Consider the following 22,993-nt stretch of genomic DNA (forward strand, 5'->3'; position numbering starts at 1 on the left):
ACCAGACAGGTCCTCCTGTATCAGTATAGAAACCTCTTCCGCGTCTACCATACAAGGGAGCTGCGCTAACAAAATAAAAATAAACGGACTGAATGATGTGATCCACGTAACTGCACATCCGCCATATTGGAAAGGGGAAACACAACGAACATCAACAAGAAATCTAAATAGCTGTGGAAGAAAACGATATCTCGGGAAGTCCTTGCTATAAAAAAACTAAAGAAAGCCGAATACTAAATGGAAAAAGATAAATAAAATACCGCGCTGTTATGAATGTGTAAAGAGATGCTGAAAAAAGTGTTGAGGATAGTGAAAGTTTAAGAAAGTGTAAAGAAGAAAGTGAAAGGCACTAATTTATTCATGATACAGTGAACATTTATCATGTGATAGGTCGACATGCCTTCAACAATGCGCTGTATATCAGACTATAGAAAACATCCTAAGTCTACTTTATAATTGATCCCGTAGGGATCTTGAGTGTTTAACCTCCTAATCCATAAGATCTCCCTCTGTAAAAGTGTTTTGGTTAAGTTTCTGCCAGGGGTCGGGCCATTTTCTCAATAACCTGAAATTTTAGTTGATATAGAATGTTTAAATGTAGTCGCTAGACTGCTTTTCATATTGGCATTTCGAATCGTACTCTTATGTTCTGAGATTCAGGTTTTTATCTTCCTCTCAGTTTTGCCTATGTAGAGAAATCCACACTGGCATTTTATGGCATAAATCAGGTTTATTGAATCACAAGTAGAATAATGTCTGTTTAGCAGATATTGCAGCAATATGTAAGCACATGGATGTGTACACTAAATTGGAGCGCTGTAGATGTAATAGGTAGCAAATGATGTTTTGTATTGTAGCGTCGAGTGGATTGATTTTATTGTTGTTACAGTAAATCACAAACCGCTTCCACTTTGAGGCATAGCATGCTCTTGTGGTAGGGCACCTAGCCTCTGATGATATTCATGCAGTTTCGCGGTAGATTAGGATAGCCAAACTCTAAGATTTCAGGTGCCAGATCGCAAGGTTGAGATGACTGGGATTTGGATGTCTTATCCCTCCATGGTTCTGAGTGAGAAGAGCTGTTTTTGTTGCAGAGTCCACATGCCCTGAATTGTAGGTTTATGGAGATGAGCTTCCCAACCAGTGACCGATGAGTCTGCTGTTAGCACTATCTGTGGAACCAGGTTGACGAATGACCGCCTCTTGGAAAGGTTTTGTATGTTCCACCACTGCAGAGTGTGATGGGTGTGGCCTTCCACCAACACTAGATCTGATAACTGACTAAGCCTGGTTCCACTGACGTGCTAAGCATTCCTGTAGGGAACGCATTTTGAGTCTTGCGTAAGGAACTATTAAAATGCAAAACTCCATCATTCCTAGCAATTGCATGAACACTCAAGCTGGTTACGAGTGTTGAGGCTGAAACAGAGATTAGAGTCTGCATGCTGCGGATTCTGACTGGGTTGGGACACGCTAGAGCTATGAGTATCTATTGTAGCTCCTAGATGCACTTGTGTTGGATGGTTGGAGATGAGACTTGGTAAGGTTTACAGTGAACCGAAGGTCGTGAAGCAGTTGGGCTGTTTGAGTGTGGCGAAGGCAGCTTTGCTGCGAGCTGGCTTTTATTAGCCAGTCATCTAAGTAAAGGAAAACATGAATGTGCTGTCTTCTTGGATGAGCAGCGACTACTGCCAGGCATTTCGTAAAAACCCTGAGAGCAGTAGTTACTCCAAATGGGAGAACTTTGAATTTATAATGTTGGCCGTCTACCACAAACCTGAGGTATTTCTGGTGAACAGGGTGAATGGGAATATGGAAGTAGGAGTCCTTTAAGTCCCGAGTGGACAGAGTCGCCTTGCTGAAGGAGTGGGAGCACCTGTTGGAGTGTAACCATGTGCAAGTGGTCCGACTGAATGTACAGATTTAGTTCTCTGAGGTCTAGTATAGGCCTGAGAGAGCTGTCTTGAACCTCATGTCTTAGAAGTATAAGATGCTCTGGTGACATTGCATGTGATCTTGGAAGAATATTTGGGGGAGTGGCTGTAAGCTCCAGGCAGTAACCATATTGGATAATTTGTTGTACCCACTTTTCTGAGGTGATTGAATTCCAGACAGGTAGGAATTGAGAGACGCGTCCCCTGACAGGGGTGGAATAATCGGGGTAGTGGAAGGAAGTCACTGTTTGCGGGGGAAGTGCGTGTGGAGTTGACTCTGCCTCTTCCTTTAGTGTGGTTTCCTCTTTAACCTCCTCTGAAATAACCTCTTTAAGAGGGGGATTGGTTGTTGCCCTTGTAAGAGGAGGAGTGATTTTCGGTGGATACAGTTTTGGAATCGCCCCTGCAAAAGGAGCGGCGAATGGAACCCCTATTGGCAGGTAACAGTAAAGCCCGCATGGACTTGGCGACCTCCGTGCCTTTTTTCATATTTTCCAGCGAGTTATAAACCGATGGGCCAAAGAGATGCTCCTTGTCGAATGATTGGTTGAGGATGGAGGTTTGCACCTCTGGCTTGAAGCCGGATATTCTCAACCAAGCATGCCTGCGTAAGAGTATACTGGTGTTCACTGCACAAGCTGCTGTGTCTGCGTCTAGGGCACACCTGATGTATTAGTGATAAGTTTACCTTCCTGGATAAGGTCAGTAGGCTTAGATTTATGTTCATTAGGTAAATATTCTATGAGTTTTTCTAACTCATCGTAATGAGCCCTATCGTAACGAGCTTGCTGAGCTTGACCGTTGGCAATACACTAATGATTTGCTGCCTGTGAAGCCACTCTTTTGCTCGAGGCATCAATAAGCTTGGACTCCTTATCAGAAGGAGGAGCCTCACCTGTGGTCTGTGAGTTAGCTCTCTTGTGAGCGTTTGAGACTACAAGAGAGTCTAAGGGCAGCTGGTCTCTAATGTAAACAGGGTAGGTGGGTGCGGGTTTATATTTTTTGTCCACCCTAGGTGTAATTATTCTTGCCGGTACAGGATCTATAAATACTTCATGTGTGTGTTTTAACATACCTTTTAGCATTAGTAAGGTATGAGTGGCTCTTTGAGAAGAAGTAAATGTTTCAAAGAGGAAATCCTCTTCTAAAGGCTCTTTATGGAGCTCCACCCCATGATATTGAGCAGCCCTGTTAAGGAGCTCAATGTACCCAATGTTATTGTCAGGTGGGGAGGGTCTGGGGGGGGATACAAATCAGGGTCATTGTCTGTATTTGGGACAGTATGATAATCCTCCCAAGGGTCAGTGTCCTGTGGCCTTTCCCGATCTTCAGCCCCATCCAAATCACCCTATGGGTCAGGTGAAAGTGGTGGTGAGTTTGATGGTGTGATAAGCAAATTGGGATCAGTAGGAGAAGGAGGTGGAATGTAAGGGGGTGAAGGGTTAGCACCCACACTCCTTTTTGAGAGGAACATGGTAGTCCTCTGGTAGGTCGATCACCATTTTTTTTTTTTTTTGGAAGAGTGGCATGAATATGTCCTGTTTCAGGGTTGGTCACAAGTTTTTTCTGCTTTGGATCCGAAGGCGGTGCATCGGGTTGAGGTTCTTTAGATGGAGTGTCTTTTTCTCTAGTTGCCGGTTTCAGAGTTGAAGGTTTCGGCTCCGAGCCTTTCGGTGTGGAAGGTAGAATCTTTGACAACGGTAGTATTGTGACCAACACATGTTTGGATTTGGGTTTCGGCGCCAAAGGTGTTTGGTCAGCGCCGGAGTGGGGTCGGCTTGAGCCCGAAGGCTTCTCTTTCTGTTTCCGAGCTGGGGGCGGGGCGTCGGAAACTTTTTGTCGGTGTTGACCTTGGCATGAGGGCAGAGGAGGGATCGGACCCTTTGTTTTATGCTGTTGAGGGGGCAAAGGGGTAACTTGACTCACGGTACGTTGACCCGGAGTAACCTGGTCCTCTTCTTCCTTGTCGCCTTCGGACACGGAGATATGTTCTTCTTCCTCGGCTCCTTGAGCTTGATGTTCTGTGTCAGAATCTTTGCCGAAGATGTCCAGTGCAGAGCCGCTCTGGTGTTGCATCTCGTGATGTCGAGCCAGACTGTCACGAAGTGTCTTCTTTGATCGAAACGGTCGACACACGTCGCAATCTCTCGTCGTGTTCCGGGGACAAGCAGAGTTTGCACACTTCGTGCAAGTCGGTGCGTGGACATTTAGCACGACACCCAGGACATAACTTGAAGGGAGTCTGTTCCAGCGACTGCTAGTGCGGTCGGCGACGGTAGGCCCGACAGCCTGCTACGAGTTTTCCGATCTAAGTTTTTTGGAGGTTAGACGACACGCGACGAATAGGGAACTGCGATTGATAATACCGTCATGGGTAGTGTATGCGCGTCAATGGGGTCAGAGAAACAGTGCAGAACCGGAGCGTAGCAATACACATCCGAACCCGATGGCGGGAAAAAACAATCTAAAGATGGAGTCACCTAACTCGTGACTGGAAAGACTTCTTCAAACAAAGTGAAAACATCGGGACCCAACACTAGATGGGGATCTATGCACAGTATATGATCTAGAGCTCATATGCCTCTAACAAGCTGTTATGATGCATAGGGGTATTTCCACTGGGGTACTGATGCTCGTGAACCGCTTGGCTGGTTGAGTGACGCCTGGGATGTTATTGTCGGAAAGCGACCCTACCCATTGTCATTCTTGTTAGCATCATACCTCTTTTAAAGGTCCTTTGAAATTGTACAACACCCATTGCTTTTGCAGTTTCATTAACCTTTTATCTGCAGCAGGGCCTCATCAACTGCCGATCCAAACAGATACACCCATGTGAATGTTATGTTAATTAAAGATTTTTGTATCTCTGGCTTGAATCCTGAAATTCTGAGCCAGGCATGCCTCCACAGTGTTGCCCCTGTGCACATCTGTCTATTTGTGGTGTATGCAGAGTCTAGGGATTACTTGACCCATGTGTTTGCTATCATCTTGCCCTCCTATAACACCGTTTTTGCTCATTTCTGATATTCTGTGAGATGCTGCATTAGGTCTTCAAACTCCTCCCACTGCTGATGGCTATAGTGGCTGAGGAGTGCACTGGAATTTGCTTTTATGCACTGGGTTGCAGCCGCCCTCTCCATCTTCCTGACAATTGCCCCGCCCTGTTACTCTTTTTATCTGGCGGTGGACCCATGGATGTAGGGTGAATTCCTCATCCTGGCTGTAATGGCAATCATGCAGTCAGCTACTCCATTGGCACTGAAAAAAAATGGGTCTGATGTCGAGTGCTTGACCTACTCTGATTCGAGAGGTGGCAGCCTTTGAGGAAGCAGACACTCTAAAGACATCCTTTTTTGTCCAAGATGCTTGGAAGAATCAGCAGATACAGGCTCTTATTCTGGCTCAGCATGAGGAGCTGCAGGAGAGTCTGCCTGCTCTTTCTTCAGATGCACTTCGTACATGTCTGCAGCTTGCTTTATCATGGAGTTTTAGACTGCAAGATCGTCTGGAAAGGAATGCCTCTTAAAGGGTATGAAAATGAACGCCATTTACTCAACATCACTTTATTCTGCAAAGAGGTACTACTCCTGCTCCTCATCGTGTGGTTCCTGCATCTTTGTTTTGAGCACTCCTTTTTCGTCCTCAACAACTCTGAGGTCTTTTGGTTTAGATAGAATATAAACCCCTCAAAGGATTTGTCCAAATCCTTCTTTTGTAGAATAGCCACCAGTTTGGCCTCGAGTCTTTCATGGCCAACTTCTAGAGTTCATTGCTTTGTGTCAAGGGTCAGCATCGACCTTCACCTATAACTCTCACTCACCTTCTCTTGATCACGCTTTGGCATTGAAAATGTCTGAGGTTTTGACTCCTGCGTTGTCCTTGGCCTGGGACCCATAGGGTTCTTTTGTTTTCAGCCACCTTTCGATCGTAGAGCGCCATCAAGGTTCTTGAGTGACTGAGCGTCTATTTTCGATGGCTCTGCCCTAGCAGGTGTATGCTCTGTTAGCCGTTAGCATTTCTTGGCAGACTCCTCCCATTGATTCATTTCTTGCTGCATTCGGTCTCTTGATGCCAACTTTCCTTGGTGTCGGAGCCTGCTCCTTGTACAAGCTTGGTTTCCTCCACGTTCTCCTCCTCCTTGATGGATAGGCCGATGTCTCTAAGAGAAGTGTACTTTTGCTGTGACTGCATAGTCTGTGTGCCCATCGTTGCCACGATCAGTCGTTTTGGCTCAAATTAGGAGCAGGCCTCGCACCCCTTGCATTGTGGTCTTTGGCAGGCACAATTTCCAAACTTCGTGCCAATCCTTTACTGCAAACTTGTGGTGGCACCAAAGAAAATCTGAGTGGAGTATTTTCCATCCCCACCAAAGGATCTGGTTACCTTGATGCACACATTCCCAAATGCATGGTCGTATCTTTGTTAACTCCTTCAATAGAAAAGCAGTCCCAATGAAGTTTTGTCCAGTTTTCTTAGCTGTATCAATCTTTTCTTAATTCACTCACAGTTTTCACTCAAACTGCGGATACAACTTCCCGAACACTGGAGCTCCTCCATCCTGCTTCAACACCCAATAGTAGAAAAAAAGAATCTGAAAATGGCGACCAAGCACAGTGACTTCTTCAGCCTACATCTCATGTTACCAGGGGAAGTAGTTGCCACCAATTGGACCTAGACGACCCCCACAATTTTCTTTTTTTTTAAAAAGACTAGTAGAAAAATGTCAGGCCCAGCCACTAGGTGGGTGAATAATGCACAGCATGTGAATCCAGGAAAGATTCACACTGTAAACATAAGTCATCACCAGAAACCAGCACCTGAAAGGAGGACTGCAATATCCCCAAGTAGGCCCAGCATGAATTCCATTGAGACTTACTAGATAAGAGGAACCAGCCCTGTTGTAACCGCGAGGGCCATCTGCTGCTGACACCGCCAGAAGCCTGCCACCCTCAGAAGGCAGTCACTCCCACCCCAGCATCAAGCCAAGCGGCCTACGACCACCCAATCTGAGTGGCTTGGCCCTTTGACTCAACAGAAGCCAAGCATAACTACGGTCAGTAAGTCTGTGAGTAAAAGGGCCATCGAGCAAGCTGCCATCTAAAAGAGCAGGAGAGACTATTTCTCTGTTTCAGCCAGAGAGACTATATGCATAACACACAGAAGCACTGCACCTGCTCAAGCTACTAAACTGCCAGGTCCTAGACTCTTGAAAAAAAGGAGGCATGGTAGAGTGAGGAGTGGCAGAGCAACCTGGAAGCACGTGCACTGTGTAGAATTCTGCATCACTGTAGAATAAAGTACTTTTAAAAGAAGCACTTGGCTGGACAAACATGATGTTCATCTGCTAGGTGTGGAGTTCTGAGCCTGCTGTTCCCACACACTAATCTCCTGAAGAAGCCTGTAACTGCTCACCATTGCTAAAGTTGAGAGTCAAGCGCAGAAGGAGTTTTATTTGGCTCAGTATAGCAGAGCTATAGTAAGACGCACACTAGGACACGGGTGCAAATGACTCCAGCCTACACTGCTGTGGCCCACTAGCTCCTGCCTCCCAGAGAATCTCAAACCAGGATCTGCAAATTGGTCGCAATTGGAGTGAGATCTTACAGAGTCCAGGATGAACTTGCATCACCAGAACAACATATACAACTTTATCACTTTAAAGTCTACATTGAAGAAATATTGGAATCAAGATTGAGAGGAGCAGACCTTGGCATCCTATGCTTATATATCAGCTGAGGTATTCTTTGCATGGATAGACCGTGGAGGACCTCCAGAAGCAAGTAGAGGGATGTGTTTTTTGGGCAATGTGAGAAGCCAGCTAGAGAAACAGGAAGGCTGGATAAAAAAGGCGATGGATTCACAGGAGGGTATCCTCATAGAAACCCAGGGAGGGAGTGTTGTGGAGTCAAGCTCTCTATGGAAAATTAACCCTATTCTGCCTCCAACTGGTGTTATGAGTTGGGGCTGGAGTGGTGCAAATACATTTACTTGAGGAACTTGCTCCTCTGGAGGGCTGTTACTTCCTCTATCCCAATAGGGCTTCCGCTGAGCGAGCAGCCACTGCTGCATTGTTTGCTGTGGCAATGCATGCTGTGTTGATGTTTGGAAGCTCCCCCCTTCCTGCTGGTCTTCTCATGGGGTGGCAACTCTTCGTGGGAGGCTGCAGCGTTGGGGCCGTCTTGTGTACCAGCCCCATTGGGCTGGGCCAAGGACTTCTGGAGGGCTCCGTCATCCCCTAATGCCAGGATTTTGGAGATCTCCTCTTTGATGCTAGCTCTCCCCTTGTAAGACAAGATGTAAATCTTGTTCTTCACAGGCATACTGCCTCCAGTATCCATGTCCTGGGTACACCAATGTGGAAGACCAGAGGTGAGGGAGAACAGAGGAAAACTGCTCCAGTAACATGGACTTCGCCCTCTCCTCCTTTTTAGGTCTCGCCTAAGCAGCGTGCATGCGCTGATTAGGAGGAGACCTTTAGGAATCGATTTGCTTTTTCTGCCAAAAACGTGCACGCTTTGCATTGCTTTCAATTGCAACGCGTGCATGTTTGGCGATTCCCTTGCGGAAGCGAGCTTTGAAACCATCTGTTTGTAATTAAATTTGAAACAGATGGTGCCCCTGCTCGCCCCCGCAAGGGAAACGCTGTGTGTGCTTTCAGCTGCACTCAACCCTCCCACTTGTTTAAATTTATTTTGCCTCACTGACCCTTTCAGTTATCCGGAAAAGTATGCTAGATTCGTAGAATCAGGAAAGATACAATGGAACATTTCCAGTCAGCGAAACAGAATTTTTTTTGCGTGGGAAAAATATTTTTTTGCCTTGAGGACCAAATTAGAAAATAATTTGGAATATCAATGTAAAAGGCATTACTTCTGCACATAAACACAACAACCACCGCGTTGAACCTTTTCATAACTCACACCTTTGTCGGAACTTTAGCTCGTCACTTTAAATTGTATTATAACTAGTCATCTCAATTTCATACGCTTTATCGAACTTTGAACGTTGAAGCAGTCAGCTCCTGAGGCTTGAGCCGGGAGCAAGCTAAGCGCTAAGTTGGTATTGCTGATTGCGTGCTATTTTACTATTTCTATTTGCAATCTTGCACATGTTTTTAAATTGCCAGGGTTAACCCCTTTTTATCGTGTTATATTTTAAATAACGACACAGGGTCTTCACAAATCCCTTCTGTGTTATTTACCTGTTGCTTGCTTGGTTGTTTCTTGGAGGTGGGAGAGACCGGGCTCCTGTGCCGACTTCCCCGAGACGGTTGGAATAGTTCCGCCATCTTGGATAGGGGGGAAGTCGGCGGTACAGCTGCCTGGCCGGACCCTACCATTTCCACATAAATGCACACACGGCCGCGACAGCACCAGCAGTCAGCTCCTGAGGCTTGAGCCGGGAGCAAGCGAAGCGCTAAGTTGGTATTGCCGATTGCGTGCTATTTTACTATTTCTATTTGGGATCTTGCACATCTTGCACGTTTTTAAATTGCCAGGGTTAACCCCTTTTTATCGTGTTATTTTTTAAATAACGACACTGGGTCTTCACAAATCCCTTCTGTGTTATTTACCTGTTGCTTGCTTGGTTGTTTCTTGGAGGTGGGAGAGACCGGGCTCCTGTGCTGACTTCCCCGAGACATTGGAATAGTTCCGCCATCTTGGATATGGGGGAAGTCGGCGGTACAGCTGCCTGGCCGGACCCTCCAATTTCCACATAAATGCACACACGGCCGCGACCGCGCAGCGGACACGCGCAGTGGGCGCGCCGCTGGTGCGCCAAAGGCAAGCCTGTCTGCGCCAGGATGTCGCGGGGCGCAGGGTCTACGGGCGTTGGTAGGTCTGATTCTGTCGTATATTCGAGAAGATCTCTTGGCCCTGGCGTGCACTTCCTGCCCATCATCCCCATCATCCCCCTCGAGCTATCTCCAGGATCCTTCAAATGTGTAGGTGTGGGCGTAGGTTACATATAGAACAACACTTTTTTTCCTTTTTCATTACTGTAGGAAAGTGGCTCTGTATATACTGTTCCCAAATAGATACAGTGTGTACAGAGTCCACAGTCCCCAGAGGTTTGGCAGAGGCTAAAGTTAGATATAACCTTACTCTCTAAAGTGGTAGCTTGGTCGGGCAGTAAGGTAGTATCAGAGGACAGTGTAAAGCATTTGTTGTACACACTGTCAGCAAATGGTCTCACACACTCAAGAACTGAACTCTAGGCCAATGGTTTGTATGTAAAAATATATGGTTGTTTTATTTTAGAACCACCAATAGGTATCAAAATATACTTTTTCAGGATGAGATGCTTTAGTTAAATACTTTGCAATAGGCAATTGACTTTTGAATGCAATAGTTACAGTTTGTTGCAATAGGCAACACACTTTCAAACACAATAATACATTGAGCTCAATGGGGATTTCAAGTTAAATGCAATTGATTACTTTTAGGATTACTTTTCTAACTCCAGGACTGGATCCTAGATTCAGTCCTGGGACAGTTCCTCGAAACAGTTGAGTAATTACGTTTTCACAGTTGGTACGATTTTTAAACAATATTTGTAGTTTGCAAAAATCGACACTTGGAAGAAATTTCACAGAAAAACAGTCAATGGTTTCCTATGGAAGAAAATTGAGTTAGTGGTAAGTATGGTTGTAATTACTTTTCAGGGTCAGTGCTGGGCACCAAGATCCAGCACTGGGATCTCTCCTAATAGCAGGTGAGTATTTTCGATTTCGTTACTTGGTTGATTTTAGGTGAATATTTGAAAGTTTAGAAACGCCGCACTTAGAAGAATTTTCAAGTGAAACCAGCCAATGTTACCCTATGGAAGAAAAGTGAGTTATCGGATTGTAGGTAAGTACTCGACTGGCAGAGTTAAGGTGCTGGGCATAGACTCAGGGGTCTCCCAGGGTCAGGTAAGTATAGTTGTTACACCCTCAGCGGCACAGGGGCAGCCGGGTGCAGAGTGAGTTAGGCCCAATGTTATCCTATGGGAGGCAGGGGGCCCGTGGTTGGTGGCTGCTGGCTAGCAGGCCATGAGGCTGTGGGAGCTGGGCTCCTGGTCACTTGCTCAGGGCAAATGGGGAAGTAGGTTAGAGTAGAAGTTGCACTGCCAGGACCACTCGGGCGGCTGGGTGCAGGGTGCTTTTGAGCCGTTGGGCGCTCAATGGATTACAATGGAGAAGCTCAAGAACGAACAAAGGCTGCAAGCTCGGGGACGAAGATTCTTCAGGTGCGACCACCACCACGAGAGGTAAGTTGGAGGATAGGTAGGTACCCAGGAGTTGGGCACAGGGGGCCGCAGGGTGCCTGGTGCAGGGGTGCCTTTTGGTGTCGGGAAATCTTACCCTCTGTTGATCGCGGTTGGGGGGTGTGGGGGGGTCCCTGGTTCTGAGGCTGCATGCGTCAGGGGCTTCGAGGTCGGTCCTTGGGTGCCAGATTCAGGGTCACAGTCGTCGGGGGGACGTCCTCGTGGTCTTTGTCCACTCCAGCACAGGCCAGGCTTGGCAGGTGCAGAGTGTGCAGGGTTCGCGGTTCCTGGCTGATGCCAGGGGTCAGTTACTTGCTTCGAGCAGTGCCACTGCTCGAGGGAGTTCCAGATGCTCAGAGTCACAAGGTAGCCAGGTCCTCCAGGGTTTGCGAGGTTGTTGGCCATGGGAGATGCCCTGATTTAGCAGGAGTAGGCTTGAGGTTCCACAGGCCGGTAGGGCTGGGGCCAAAGCAGTTGGTGTCTTCCTCTTGCTAGCAGCTGCATGGCGGATCTTCTTTCTTCTTGATCTTCTTTGCTGTTTCGGAATCTGGATCTCAGGAAGGAAGGTTCAGGGTGCCCCTAAATACTAAATTTAGGGGTGTTACAGGTAGGTAAAGGGCAGGGACCACTGCGTCCCTGCCCTGGGGTGAGTACACCCCCTATCCTGCCACTCTCCTGTGGGAGGGGGGCAGTGGCCTAGTCCTGATTGGGCAAGGCTCTACATCCTCAAGATGACGAGAGCACGAGATGTGTCTCACCTCGCCTCCCACACCTGAGGGGGTGGGGCTGGCAGAGGCTGGCACACCCTCTGTCCTTCCTTGGGGTTTCCGGTCAGTCTTCCCACCAGAGTGGGGGTTTAGAACCGGTAGGGGCCAGTTGCTGAGTACAGCAAGCAGCCTGGAGAAGCTCACAAAGGCAGCATGCCTTTGAAGCTTCCCCTGCCCATCCTGGGGGAGGAGACCTAGCACCTCGCCCAGGATGTGCATTGTTGCAGGCCCAGGAGAGCGGAAGGCTCTCTACCCAGGGGTCCGGTAACATGTCTGCTGTGTGGCAGCCTAGGCAGCCCCTCAGACCAGACGAGGATTGTAGGTTAGGATCAGCGGGCATCTCTAAGATGCCCTCTGTCGTGCATTGTACATTAAATCCTGCACTGGCATCAGTGCGGGTTTAATGTACTGAGAAGTTTGATACCAAACTTCTCAGTCTTCAGTGGAGCCATCATGGTGCTGTGGAGTTCGTGTTGATGATCTCCCAGCACCATATACTCTTAAATGGCAGCACTGCACTTAGTGCCCAGCAATGGACCTGGGTACTGTAGGGGCACAGGGCTCATGCTTCTGTACCCACACCACTGGCATAGGGCACCCAGCTAGAGGGGTGGCTGATGTATGCCAGGGCAGTGTATTGTTGTGGGCATGGCACACAGGGATGTGTGCCACGTCGACTTTTGTTCTACACCCAGACACTCAGCCTGCAAGGGCAGTGTGTTTTGTGTCAGGGTACAGGTCCTCCAAGGGTGGCACAATAAGTGCTGCAGCCCTTAGTGGCCTTCCCTGGTCACAAGGCCCTGGATACTTAGTGTACCATTTACCAGGGGCTGACATGTGGCCAGGGTTTGCCAATTTGGGTTTTAGGTTTCAGCACAGTTTTTAGGGAAGGAACATAGGCCTTGGGCACCTGATTGGCAGGAGCCCAGGGCACACTCAAAGTACATTCAGCAAAAGGTGGGGGCATACCATGCAAGAAAGATGGCACTTTCTCACAATTACCATCCAAAGTCAATATTTTCTTCCACTCCATAACTTCCTAAACAGGCATTGGCATAGCCAAAAGGTCTCGCCTTTGGGACCTTATAAGGGTTTGGTTATTCAGCACAATATCCTTGGTTTAACAACATCAACTGTTGCATGGTTAAACACTTATAAGGTCCCAAAGGCGAGATCTATTGGCTAAGCCAATGCTTATTTAATTTACTGCAGTATCTCAGCCACTGCAGCGCCGAACAAGTCTTGCTCGAAAAAAAGGGTGTTGGTCTACACCTCGTTTTTGAAATCTGACACCTGTAGTCAAGCGTGGCTCTTCATGGTCATTCCCATGAGCAGCTGTCTGCTTGCTATATCTGCTGCGTCCAGAGCAGAGTTCAGGCGATTAGCAGCAGAGTTCAGGCGATTAGCAGCAATGGGTTTTCCCTCCCCTATGAAGGCCACCCTTTTCTGGCATTGTTCTGTGAGGTGCTTCATCAGCTTCCCCACTTTCTCCCATGGTTGGTGGGCATAGCGATTTAGCAGGCCATTAGAATTCACAATCCTCCATTGCGTTGCGACTATCCATTCAACCTTGCAATCTACTCTCTTGCTCACCTTCTCAGCAGGTAGTCCAGTGGATGTGGGGACACTGGCTCTTACTTGTGGTGGCCACTATTGAATCTGCCACTGTGATGCCCTTGATGTTTAAAGGGTCTCGTGATAAATGTTTATATTTTTGCTGCCACACTTATAATTAGATTACTTAGTCTAGAATGCTTGGCAGCATAGAGAGGTATTAAATCCTCCTCTGTGGGGGTAGGGCAGACTCTAGCATGAAGCAGGCCTGCGCATATTCTTCCTTGAGCCACACCCCATACTTTACTGCACCTCTCTTGATAACCACTCAATATATTGTGATGTCATTTGTGGGGATGGTCTTGACAGGTACGACTATTTCTTCCTCTGGCAAGTCGGAATTCTGATCTTGCCAATATTTGACAACGCCCTTGGCATTTTGGAACATGCCCTCTTACTCAAGGTCTTCTTTGAAAAACATCTCCTGCTGTTCTTCCTGCGGCTCAGAGGTAACTGGTGGTTGGAGCTTACCCAGTTCTTCCTATTGTGGACTCTTCTACTATACTGGCGTCAAACGGATCGGAAATTCCCTGAGGGATGCCTCAAATTTTGCCCTCTGAAGATTACCGCTGTTTTGGCCTTGAGGCGCCTCTTTTCTTCTGCTCCATCTCAAGTGACGTTTCTTCGGTGTCAAGCATGTTTGGCAGGCTTCCCTTTGGGGTTGGGGCGTCTATGGTTGCCTTCTGTCCTCTTGTGCTCCTGATCGCCTTTTGCCATTAAGCTTTTTTTAAGAGGCTCTCCCTCCACTGATGTCCTTGTTTTGGGACCCATGGTGTCTTTGTATTCACTTAACTTTGTTCGATGGGGGGGGTTTCATTTCAGAGGTAGCCCTTTTTCTTAAGCCCTTTTCCAGCTCTTCGCCATTATAGCTATCCATTGAACATTGAATGTCTCCACCCCCACAAATTTCTACAAATATTTAAAGCCAGCTCACTCTAAACCTAGAATTAAAGGCAAAAAACAGGATATCTTTATTTAAAAAAAACTTTTTAAAAACTCAGATTGGATATATACACCTATACGTCACTTTAGCATTACCCACGACATAAGACAGATTACAAACCTGGGACCACTGGGCCATCAAAGGCGTCACAGTGGTGGGTGTTCTGGGTTCACATGACTGCCCATTTATAGTTACATAAACCTCAAAGTAAAGTTTAATATTCACAACTACAAATTACATTACTTTTTAAAACCTAAATTAGATTTCCAAATTAGGACGATCATCTTTTCCTGACCGCCCCCAAATTAATAAATATAAGAGCTAGGATTGGCTATTTCATTTCAAAAGCATGCAGATAAATCACACCATCGTCCCTCATTAAAACACAATGACCATCTGGAACACTTCCAGAGTAGACGTGGGAAATAACTATTTTGTAAGTCTGCATCTACAGTAAAAATCACCACTGCTCTGGTAAATGGAGATTTGGTTGGTTCATAGGAGCTATTAAAAATAGCATTATATCTTACACTTACTTGCTGGCATTGCATAAAATCAAACGTCTGTCTGATGCACATGCTTTACCCCTGCAGATATGCCTACCCCTCTGAAAAAAACAACTCAATGGAATGTAGTAAAGCTGTACTGGGAACATGCCCCTCAGGATCTTAGGAAAACAGCAATAGGTGCATTAGTCCTCTCAAAAATAGGCTACTGCAACGCACTATTCTTGGGCATTAACAAGTATCAGATTACTAAATAGCAGTCAGTGCAGAACGCCGCAGCTCGACTACTACTTAAATCCCGAAATATCATTCCATTTCCACCAGCATCAGGCTGCTCCATTAGCTTCCGATCCAACAACGTGTGGAATTTAAGGCACTCTGTTTAGTACAGAAGGCACTGTATGACGGGGGAGCGATGGATTTGCAGAAACTATTTCTTAGGTGCTCCCACTACGAAATCTCAGATCAGCCAACACTGTGCTACTTCAGGTTCCCAAAATCAAAAAAGCCAGATGGGGATGGAAAAGCCTATCCCATCGAGCAGCCAAACTCTGGAACAGGCTGCCGACTACTATAAGGCTGCAGCCGAATAGGCTCCAGTTCAGAAAAACGATTAAGACTTGGCTATTTCCCCCCAAATAAGTTCTGTCACTGCGCCTGGACAAACACACGCCATGTGCTTTTTAGCGCCAAGACACCTCGGCATTCGTGAGCTTAGCTCTGAACCTTGATTTACATCTGTTTCTCGCAGGTTTACCCCGGCCAAAGTTTTCAGTGAATGGAAGAGGGTGGAGGGTTTATCCATTCATACGTGGTGGGCATGGGTGTGCTTCACTCACAGGGCTGAAAACCATTTTACTCAACCCCTATACCCTGCTCAATAGAGCAAATTCCCTCTGAAATAACCTAGATCTACAACAAACAAAATTAAACAAAATAGATGCGACAGACATGTGGAGCATACATTTAACGTTTCAAAAACCACAGATGCATGCAGTTATTGTTGTTATTATTGTTAATTTTGACTTGTAGAGCGCTTAATACCTGCAGGTCTCTAAGCGCTTTAAGAAGAACAGCGGAGGTTCCAAGGAGCGTTGTATCACAGAGGGGGGTGTTATGCCCAGGCTTCTGTGAATAGAAGGGTCTTAAGTTTTTTCCTGAATGGAAGGAGGCGGCTTTCAGAGCGAAGCTGACCAGGCAGCCTGTTCCAAAGTTGCGGCATGAGGACCGAGAAGGCTCGGCCGCCTTTAGTGGTGTAATTAAATCGTGGGCATTTTAGAAGGCCCTCTGTGGATGACCTTAGTGAGCGGCAGGGGGCGTATTTCTCCAGGCGTTCCTTGATGTAATTGGGTGCCTGACCAAATAGGGCCTTATGTGTAATGCAGAGGCCTTTGAATTTGGCCCTATGCTTGATGGGCAGCCAGTGTAGTTGTTGCAGTAGGGGTGATGCCCGAGTGAGCCTAGGTAACTTGAAGATTAGCCTAGTGGCATCATTCATCACCACCTGAAGTTGGCCCAACAGTGATTCTGGAAGTCCGATGTAGAGCGAGTGCTCATAGTCAAGCCGGGCCAAGATATCTGCAGCCACCACTGTCCTCATGGTTGAGAAGGAGAGGATGGGGGAAGAGTCTCCTCAACTGCCTGAGGAGGATCACGCAAGTTCCGAACACGGTGGAGACTTGATTGGCCAATGAGAGTTTGGCATCTATTTTGATTCCCAGACTTTTGACCATCGGAGCTGGGGCTGGAGTATCACCCAGCTCCTGCGGCCAGTAGTGGGAGTTCCAGGGGTTGGTATCATTGGTGACGGCCAGGACCTCCGTTTTGTCCGGGTTGATCTTAACTGAGTTGGCCGTCATCCAGTTTACCACAAATCGCAGCATGTCTTTCACCCGGGTGTGGGCCTGTGGGGTGTTTTCTATTTGCAGAATGATTTGCTTGTCGTCCGCATAGTTAAATACCTGGCAGTCCATCAGGGATAGGTCCTCCAAAACTTCTTTGCATTAGAAAATTCTGAAAGAAATCCTTGAGGGGGTCCTTCGCGTACGGGGATGTCTATTATTAGAGATTTAAAAGTCACCTAAAGTCCACAAGTGATTAACTGTCATAACTAAAATAGCAAACTAACAGAGGCCGCCTTTAGATACCAGAGCTAAAGACTACTGTTGCCAACTCAGATCTTGGATATCATCGCTATACAGGTAGGGGGGATGGCAAAGTATAGGAATCAAATACTTCATATTTGTTATTGATTTTTCTTTGCAAGAAGATTCCAGGGGTGAAGGACAGAATTTACTATTGCTTTGGTATCAGAACAGAGACTGGCCCCCAATTTACAATGAATTCTGTTGTGTATTTGTAAAGCACAGTTTCACCCACAAGGGTATCCTGACACGGAGCAATTGTGTGTGCCAAGCAGAGTCTATGGTAGGTTGGTTTATTGAAAAGCCAGGTCTTCAGCTTCCTGCAGAAAAATTAGCAGGAAAGTAAATTCTCAGAGAACATGCCTGAGGCCTGAAAGAGAAACCTGTAAAGTAACACTACTAAGACCAGTGACATAATCAAGCTCATCCATTCAGCTGCCATTTCATCATACCTGATGTTACCCATGCACACGCACTGTCCCGCCACTGGTCACCCAGGAATATACCCTTTGGTCCATCCTTAGTCGAATCATCTGTCTCCCAGAATTTTTTTCCTGGTAAAAGTTGCTGTGAAAGAAAAAAAACACTGATCACATAAACAAGTCTAAGTTCTTAAACACAAAAAAATTTAACATCTCTCCTATTTACTCATTTAAAGTGGTAACATTCACTCTAAACAATAGTTCTGTAACTGTACTGGTTAGGGACATGTGGTATTCTACTCCTGTGCCAGTGCACTAAGTGTACCCCAAAAACCTCAATGAGGCTATGTAAAAAAAAAAAAAAAAATAACCACACCTGAAAATCAGTTAAGCAATTCTGATATTTGCAGGGTTTTTGACTGGCATCACAGATGAACTGGGGACAGAAGATAAAACGATGCAAAAAGGGGGGAGAAAGTAGAGAGGAAAGAAAATACATGTGAGGCAAAAACAGCGGGGTGCTAGAGAAAGAAGAAATACGGAGCTGAAAGATTAGCGAGGCCAAGTTAGTGAGGAGCATGCACTCTGTAAACAGGTTTATATTGGCTCCAAAAATACATTGGCATCATGGACGTCATTTAGCGGACACTCAGGGTGGCAGCAGCGGCCCCCGCCACTGGCTTTACGACCCCTGGCTTCACAGGTGGTAAAATCAGTACTAAGAACACATTGGCAGGTTACTCTAATAATGAATAAAAAGAGAAAGCATGAGTAAGTCAATGTGACTGAATGCAAGTGAGACTGGGTGACTGAATGAAGGAGTGGGAGAATGTGGGAGAGAGAAAGTTTGAGTACAAGTGAAAGAGTATGAGTCAGTAAGAACAAGTAAAATAGTGTGAATGAGCAAGAATAGTGTTAGTGCAAGGGAGAGAATGAATGAGTGAGTGACTGTATGTAAGCTTGATAAGGTGATACAATGCTTGAGAATCTGAAACGGACCCTGTATACGGAAGGTAATTCTTTGTTTATAGAGGCTTCCATGGTAAAATACTATAGGCAATTCTTCTCATGACCGGATCCTGTGACAAAATACTGGCACTGACATACAGGAAGTACTTTTTGGGGAAAATGGACACCCATGCACAAATACTGATAGTGGCATAGTAGAGATAATTCTTGGCATAATGGCACCAATGAAAAGTGCTGGTGGTGGCTGACTTGATAAAGCTCTTCGCATGAGGGCACCTTTGGCAAAATGTTTGTGGCACATTTGGGGTAATTTCGGTCATAAGGGAGGACAACCGCAGTTTATGAAATGATGCAAAAATAGTCATCGCGAGATACTAGATTTAATGTTTGACATAAGGTTCACTCATGGTTTATGCCCAACATTGATATCAAAATCCAGGCACAGGTATATGGTTTGCAATTTGCAGAGTGGGGGGTGCCCAATACAAAATGCTGAACCTAGCACAATGGGGGTACTTGACATATGGGGGCACCCACAGCACATTTTGGGAAAAATACTGTATAATTATTGAAGTCGCACACAATGAAAGGACTTGAATAGATCTTAAGCACGTTTATGTGAAAACGGTTTTAAAATAAACTATTTCACCGCATTTGTTCTGCAAAACATTCTCCATGGAACAGTCGCCATCTGAACCCCACTACACGAAGGCTGTTTAATTCTTCCTGTTCACTATAATTTAGGGCTAGTATTACACGCCGCACTTTGAAGATCATGTCAGCACTCTAATATAGATAATGTCTAAAATCTACATTTGTCGGTTATGTTATTTTAATAATGCCACTGTTACATAACTTCAACTACGTCAATTATTATGATGTTCAAATGGTTATGGTAAGTGACCTCAATTCCTGGGAGATTCAGAGTCACATGATGTGACTTACTGTGACGTCATTAAGGTCAAAGGGTGTATGTATTCACTTCCGCTACACTTGGCATTTCGGTGAATTGACATCCATGATTGGAACACATACATAAAGACATCAAGGTAGAAGTGTGATAGACAGAAAAACATGAGTTCGAGGAAAGACAGCTGTTGTGAAAAAGGCAGAGAAAACGAAGACCAATGCTGAGGAACCGAAACAACCAAGAGTGGACTACACCACGAGCAGAACAGTTTCTCATACAGCTTTGCAAAAGCACACGAATGTTCACAAAAAAGTCCTTGCAGAGCAGCACTAGGACAGTTGAACATCCGTCCATATACAAAAAGTGGCAAAATAATGCATAACCAAGCTCTGGAACCTAAACACAGAAAAAGTGTAGGAAAGAGTGTATCTTGCATCCAATCGGTGTTTACCCCAGCTCCAAGTGTCCAACGCCAAATAAAGCTGGTATCTTAACTGTTTGACCTTAGTTTCACACACATCTAGTGCGCAGATGTCTATGCAAGTTCCTTATAATACAAGGTCTAGAACCTGGTCTGGAGGGGCAGAGTGGGCCGAGGACTACTATCCATGCTTGGGGGTGACAGACAAGGCATGGAGGCAACACACTGCAGTTTGTACATTTTTGTGTCTCGACCTCTCTCTGTATCAGAGTATGCAGTACACCATCTGCTCTTGTGTAAATATATAGGTTATGTAACCCACCAATAACCTTGTGCTAACATCCCTGTGTTAGTCGATTGAATGTGTGTATAGGGAATGAGTAGCACATGTTTGGTAGTATGAATCCATGGGTGTTGAGACTCTGGTTTATCATGAAACATGGAGGATGAGGGTAGCTTCCCCAGGCAGGGGAAGTGTACTGACTGCATTATGCATGTGGCTGAAGTATTGAGATACTAAAGTGAGGGAGGGTGGAGACAGGGTTGCCCTGATCACTGCCATTTGGTAGATGATAGGAGTAAATTGTGAGACTGTAGTTTGTTGTTCAAGATGATGACATTTCCAGGCAGGCCTGTCAAACTGCTGCCCATGTTTTTGATAATCCTGCTAGTAGCCAGCTCCAGTGTTAACTGCTGTGAGAGAAATCACTTTGCACAACGGTCGTGTCTCATGGACTGTCAGCAAATGGCATTTGAAAAAACCACTCAAGTCACACACACTGGTTACATATCCAAAATCTGACAAATGAGTATTAAAGTGAGATCCAGACCACCTCACTTTTTTCCACTTCCAAGTTCATCTTGACCAAGGACCAATTCTGCACAGTAGTCCAAGAACTACTCTGTGACTGGAGCTGGTGTCTGCTTGACAGCCAGTCTCCCAGAGGTGAGGAGACATCACTTGAAGTCTGCATTTTTTGCTGGGGAAGCGGAAGGCCTGCCTAAAATGCTTAGAATTGACTTGGCCATCAATGACAGCGCGCCCTGGAAATGTCCAGAATCATCCCGGTGTAGGGAGCTCAGGGAGAAAGCAGACGTTAGCAAGAAAAAAGCATCACGTGGTAAACAGTAATATGCTTCAAGCCAGAGACTAATATTGCCATAGAGAAAAGCCATGTCACCAAAGTGGAAAGGCCGGGCCTGCCAAAGACACACACCATAGATGTTCTGGAGATCCGAAATGCCATACCAGAGCACCTACATGTCTCCACCTGGCCAAGGAGGGTGGCACATCCAAAGAGTGCTGCTGTGAAGGCCTGCCACATTCGCCACATCATGCGGTCTGTGCTCCAACGTGAGGTCACCGCTGCCAAACCAAGGAAACCTCTGGGAGGCAGAATCCATGACCCAAACAGGCCACAAACACCAATAAAAATGCAACACCAATCAGCAGGTAAAAGTTGGGCTACAGATGCAGCCAAAGTGAGACACTAGAAAACACAAACGAGTCTGCCATGTGGAATTCAAACTTGCTGCGGAGAAAAGCCAGGGGTAAAAAGACGTTTAACTGAGCTATGTATGTTATCAGTAGGGTATTTCAAGTAATTCTCAAGGATTATGGTGATCTTATTCATTACACATCTCAGACAGGGACAGAACACTGAAGGTCGTGTGTAGTGCTTTACTGAAGATTGAAACTAAAATTATAACCCTGTAATTGTCTATTTATTTAAACAAAGATAAACATATGCTGTCTTTTGTCTTGTTATGTCTGATCGTTTATTCCCCACACTACATTTTTTAGAAGCCTTGGACTGCATGCTCTTGCTACCTAGAGTCTGTAAGGGGCAGTAGCTAACCCAATTCGCAAAGCCTTAATTGGATAGATGAACTCAAACACCATGGTTGGGGCATAAAAGCCCTATCTGCCCCGTGCTCCTCTGCCTCACCGGGTCTGACAAAGTATCTTCTTTCCGGAGACCGAATGCAAGAATATCAGCCCCGGTCAGGGTACATTATATGACAAACCCCTGCTCAAGGAGATATGTCTTCAGAAACCAAAAAGGGCCTAGACACTAAACACATTAGGCAACAGCAGAGACACAAAAATATACAGAAAGATCATTTGAGATTCTCTTTCACCCCCCACCCCCCACTGTGCCCCCACTGGCACTATCAAATAGATTACTTCACATCTCAAGCATCATTATACAGGCTCGCCAAATGAAGACATGGTGAGCACAAACTAGATTTTAAAGCAGACATATGTAGAATCTGGAAAACAGGAAGGGAAGGTTTTGCAACGTGGGTGAATGGCGCTCAGGATAAGCAGATATGAAAGACAATGTCCAATGCTTTTTAAGTCAAATGATGTCCTCAAAGAATGAGCATCAGGAGGTCATAAAGACGACAAATAGTCAGATGCTGGAAATCCCTATACCACGATAAATTAAATATCTACTATCATATTTGAGGGGGGCCGGAGCATATTTTAAAAACCCAAGATTTACCAATCTCATTCTATATACACACCATGAATCTGATGTTACGCATTTGCATGTAACCAATTTTAAGTACTTATTCATAATGGAATATCAAGAAAGGATACCAATTCTTTTTTATGTATAGACCCAGAAATTAAAAACAAACATGTCCAACCAACATTTTATTTTTTTAATTCTTATGCTTATACCTATGAGCCAAATCCAAAAAATTATGCACCCATCTTGGAGGTCCTATGTACATTTCAAGTCTTGGAGGGTCATTATTCTAGAGTTTATAGTCTAGTGCAAGATAGCCTTCTTTAGTTGGAGTGGCATTAACTATTTGTTCATTAAAATGAACAATCATTAGAGAAGTCCATGACTGGGAGATGGCGGGGGGAGGGTGGGTTGCGCTGTTAGAGTGTTTTTTTGTGGATGGAGTTTAACTGAGGATCTGGTCAGATTTTGATATGCTAAAAAAAAAAAAAAGTGCTCAGTCAACTAAGTAGTGCTGATTGGTGTCCAGTGGAGTGAGTAGCATAAGAACAGGTCTTCTTCCGTACGAATGAGGAGACTGCAGACCCCGTTAATGCACACTAGATTCAAGAAGAGTATAGGAGAAATTGTCGAT

The 22,993-nt window shown here is 45.7% G+C and overlaps 1 protein-coding gene across 24 annotated transcripts in view; it reads right to left on the bottom strand.

Annotated features, from left to right (window-relative positions):
* The window catches only part of PUM1 (pumilio RNA binding family member 1), an 897,051-nt gene that overhangs the window by 633,381 nt on the left and 240,677 nt on the right, over nucleotides 1-22,993 (bottom strand). For all 24 annotated transcript variants that reach the window (XM_085645644.1, XM_085645641.1, XM_085645638.1 and 21 more), the window contains one exon: nucleotides 17,610-17,724. In XM_085645644.1, the coding sequence (XP_085501770.1) occupies nucleotides 17,610-17,724 (115 nt within the window). The remainder of the gene's footprint in view (nucleotides 1-17,609; nucleotides 17,725-22,993) is intronic.

The sequence above is a fragment of the Triturus cristatus genome, chromosome 3_1 (assembly GCF_964204655.1).
Source record: "Triturus cristatus chromosome 3_1, aTriCri1.1, whole genome shotgun sequence".
NCBI classification, from domain to species: Eukaryota; Metazoa; Chordata; class Amphibia; order Caudata; family Salamandridae; genus Triturus; species Triturus cristatus.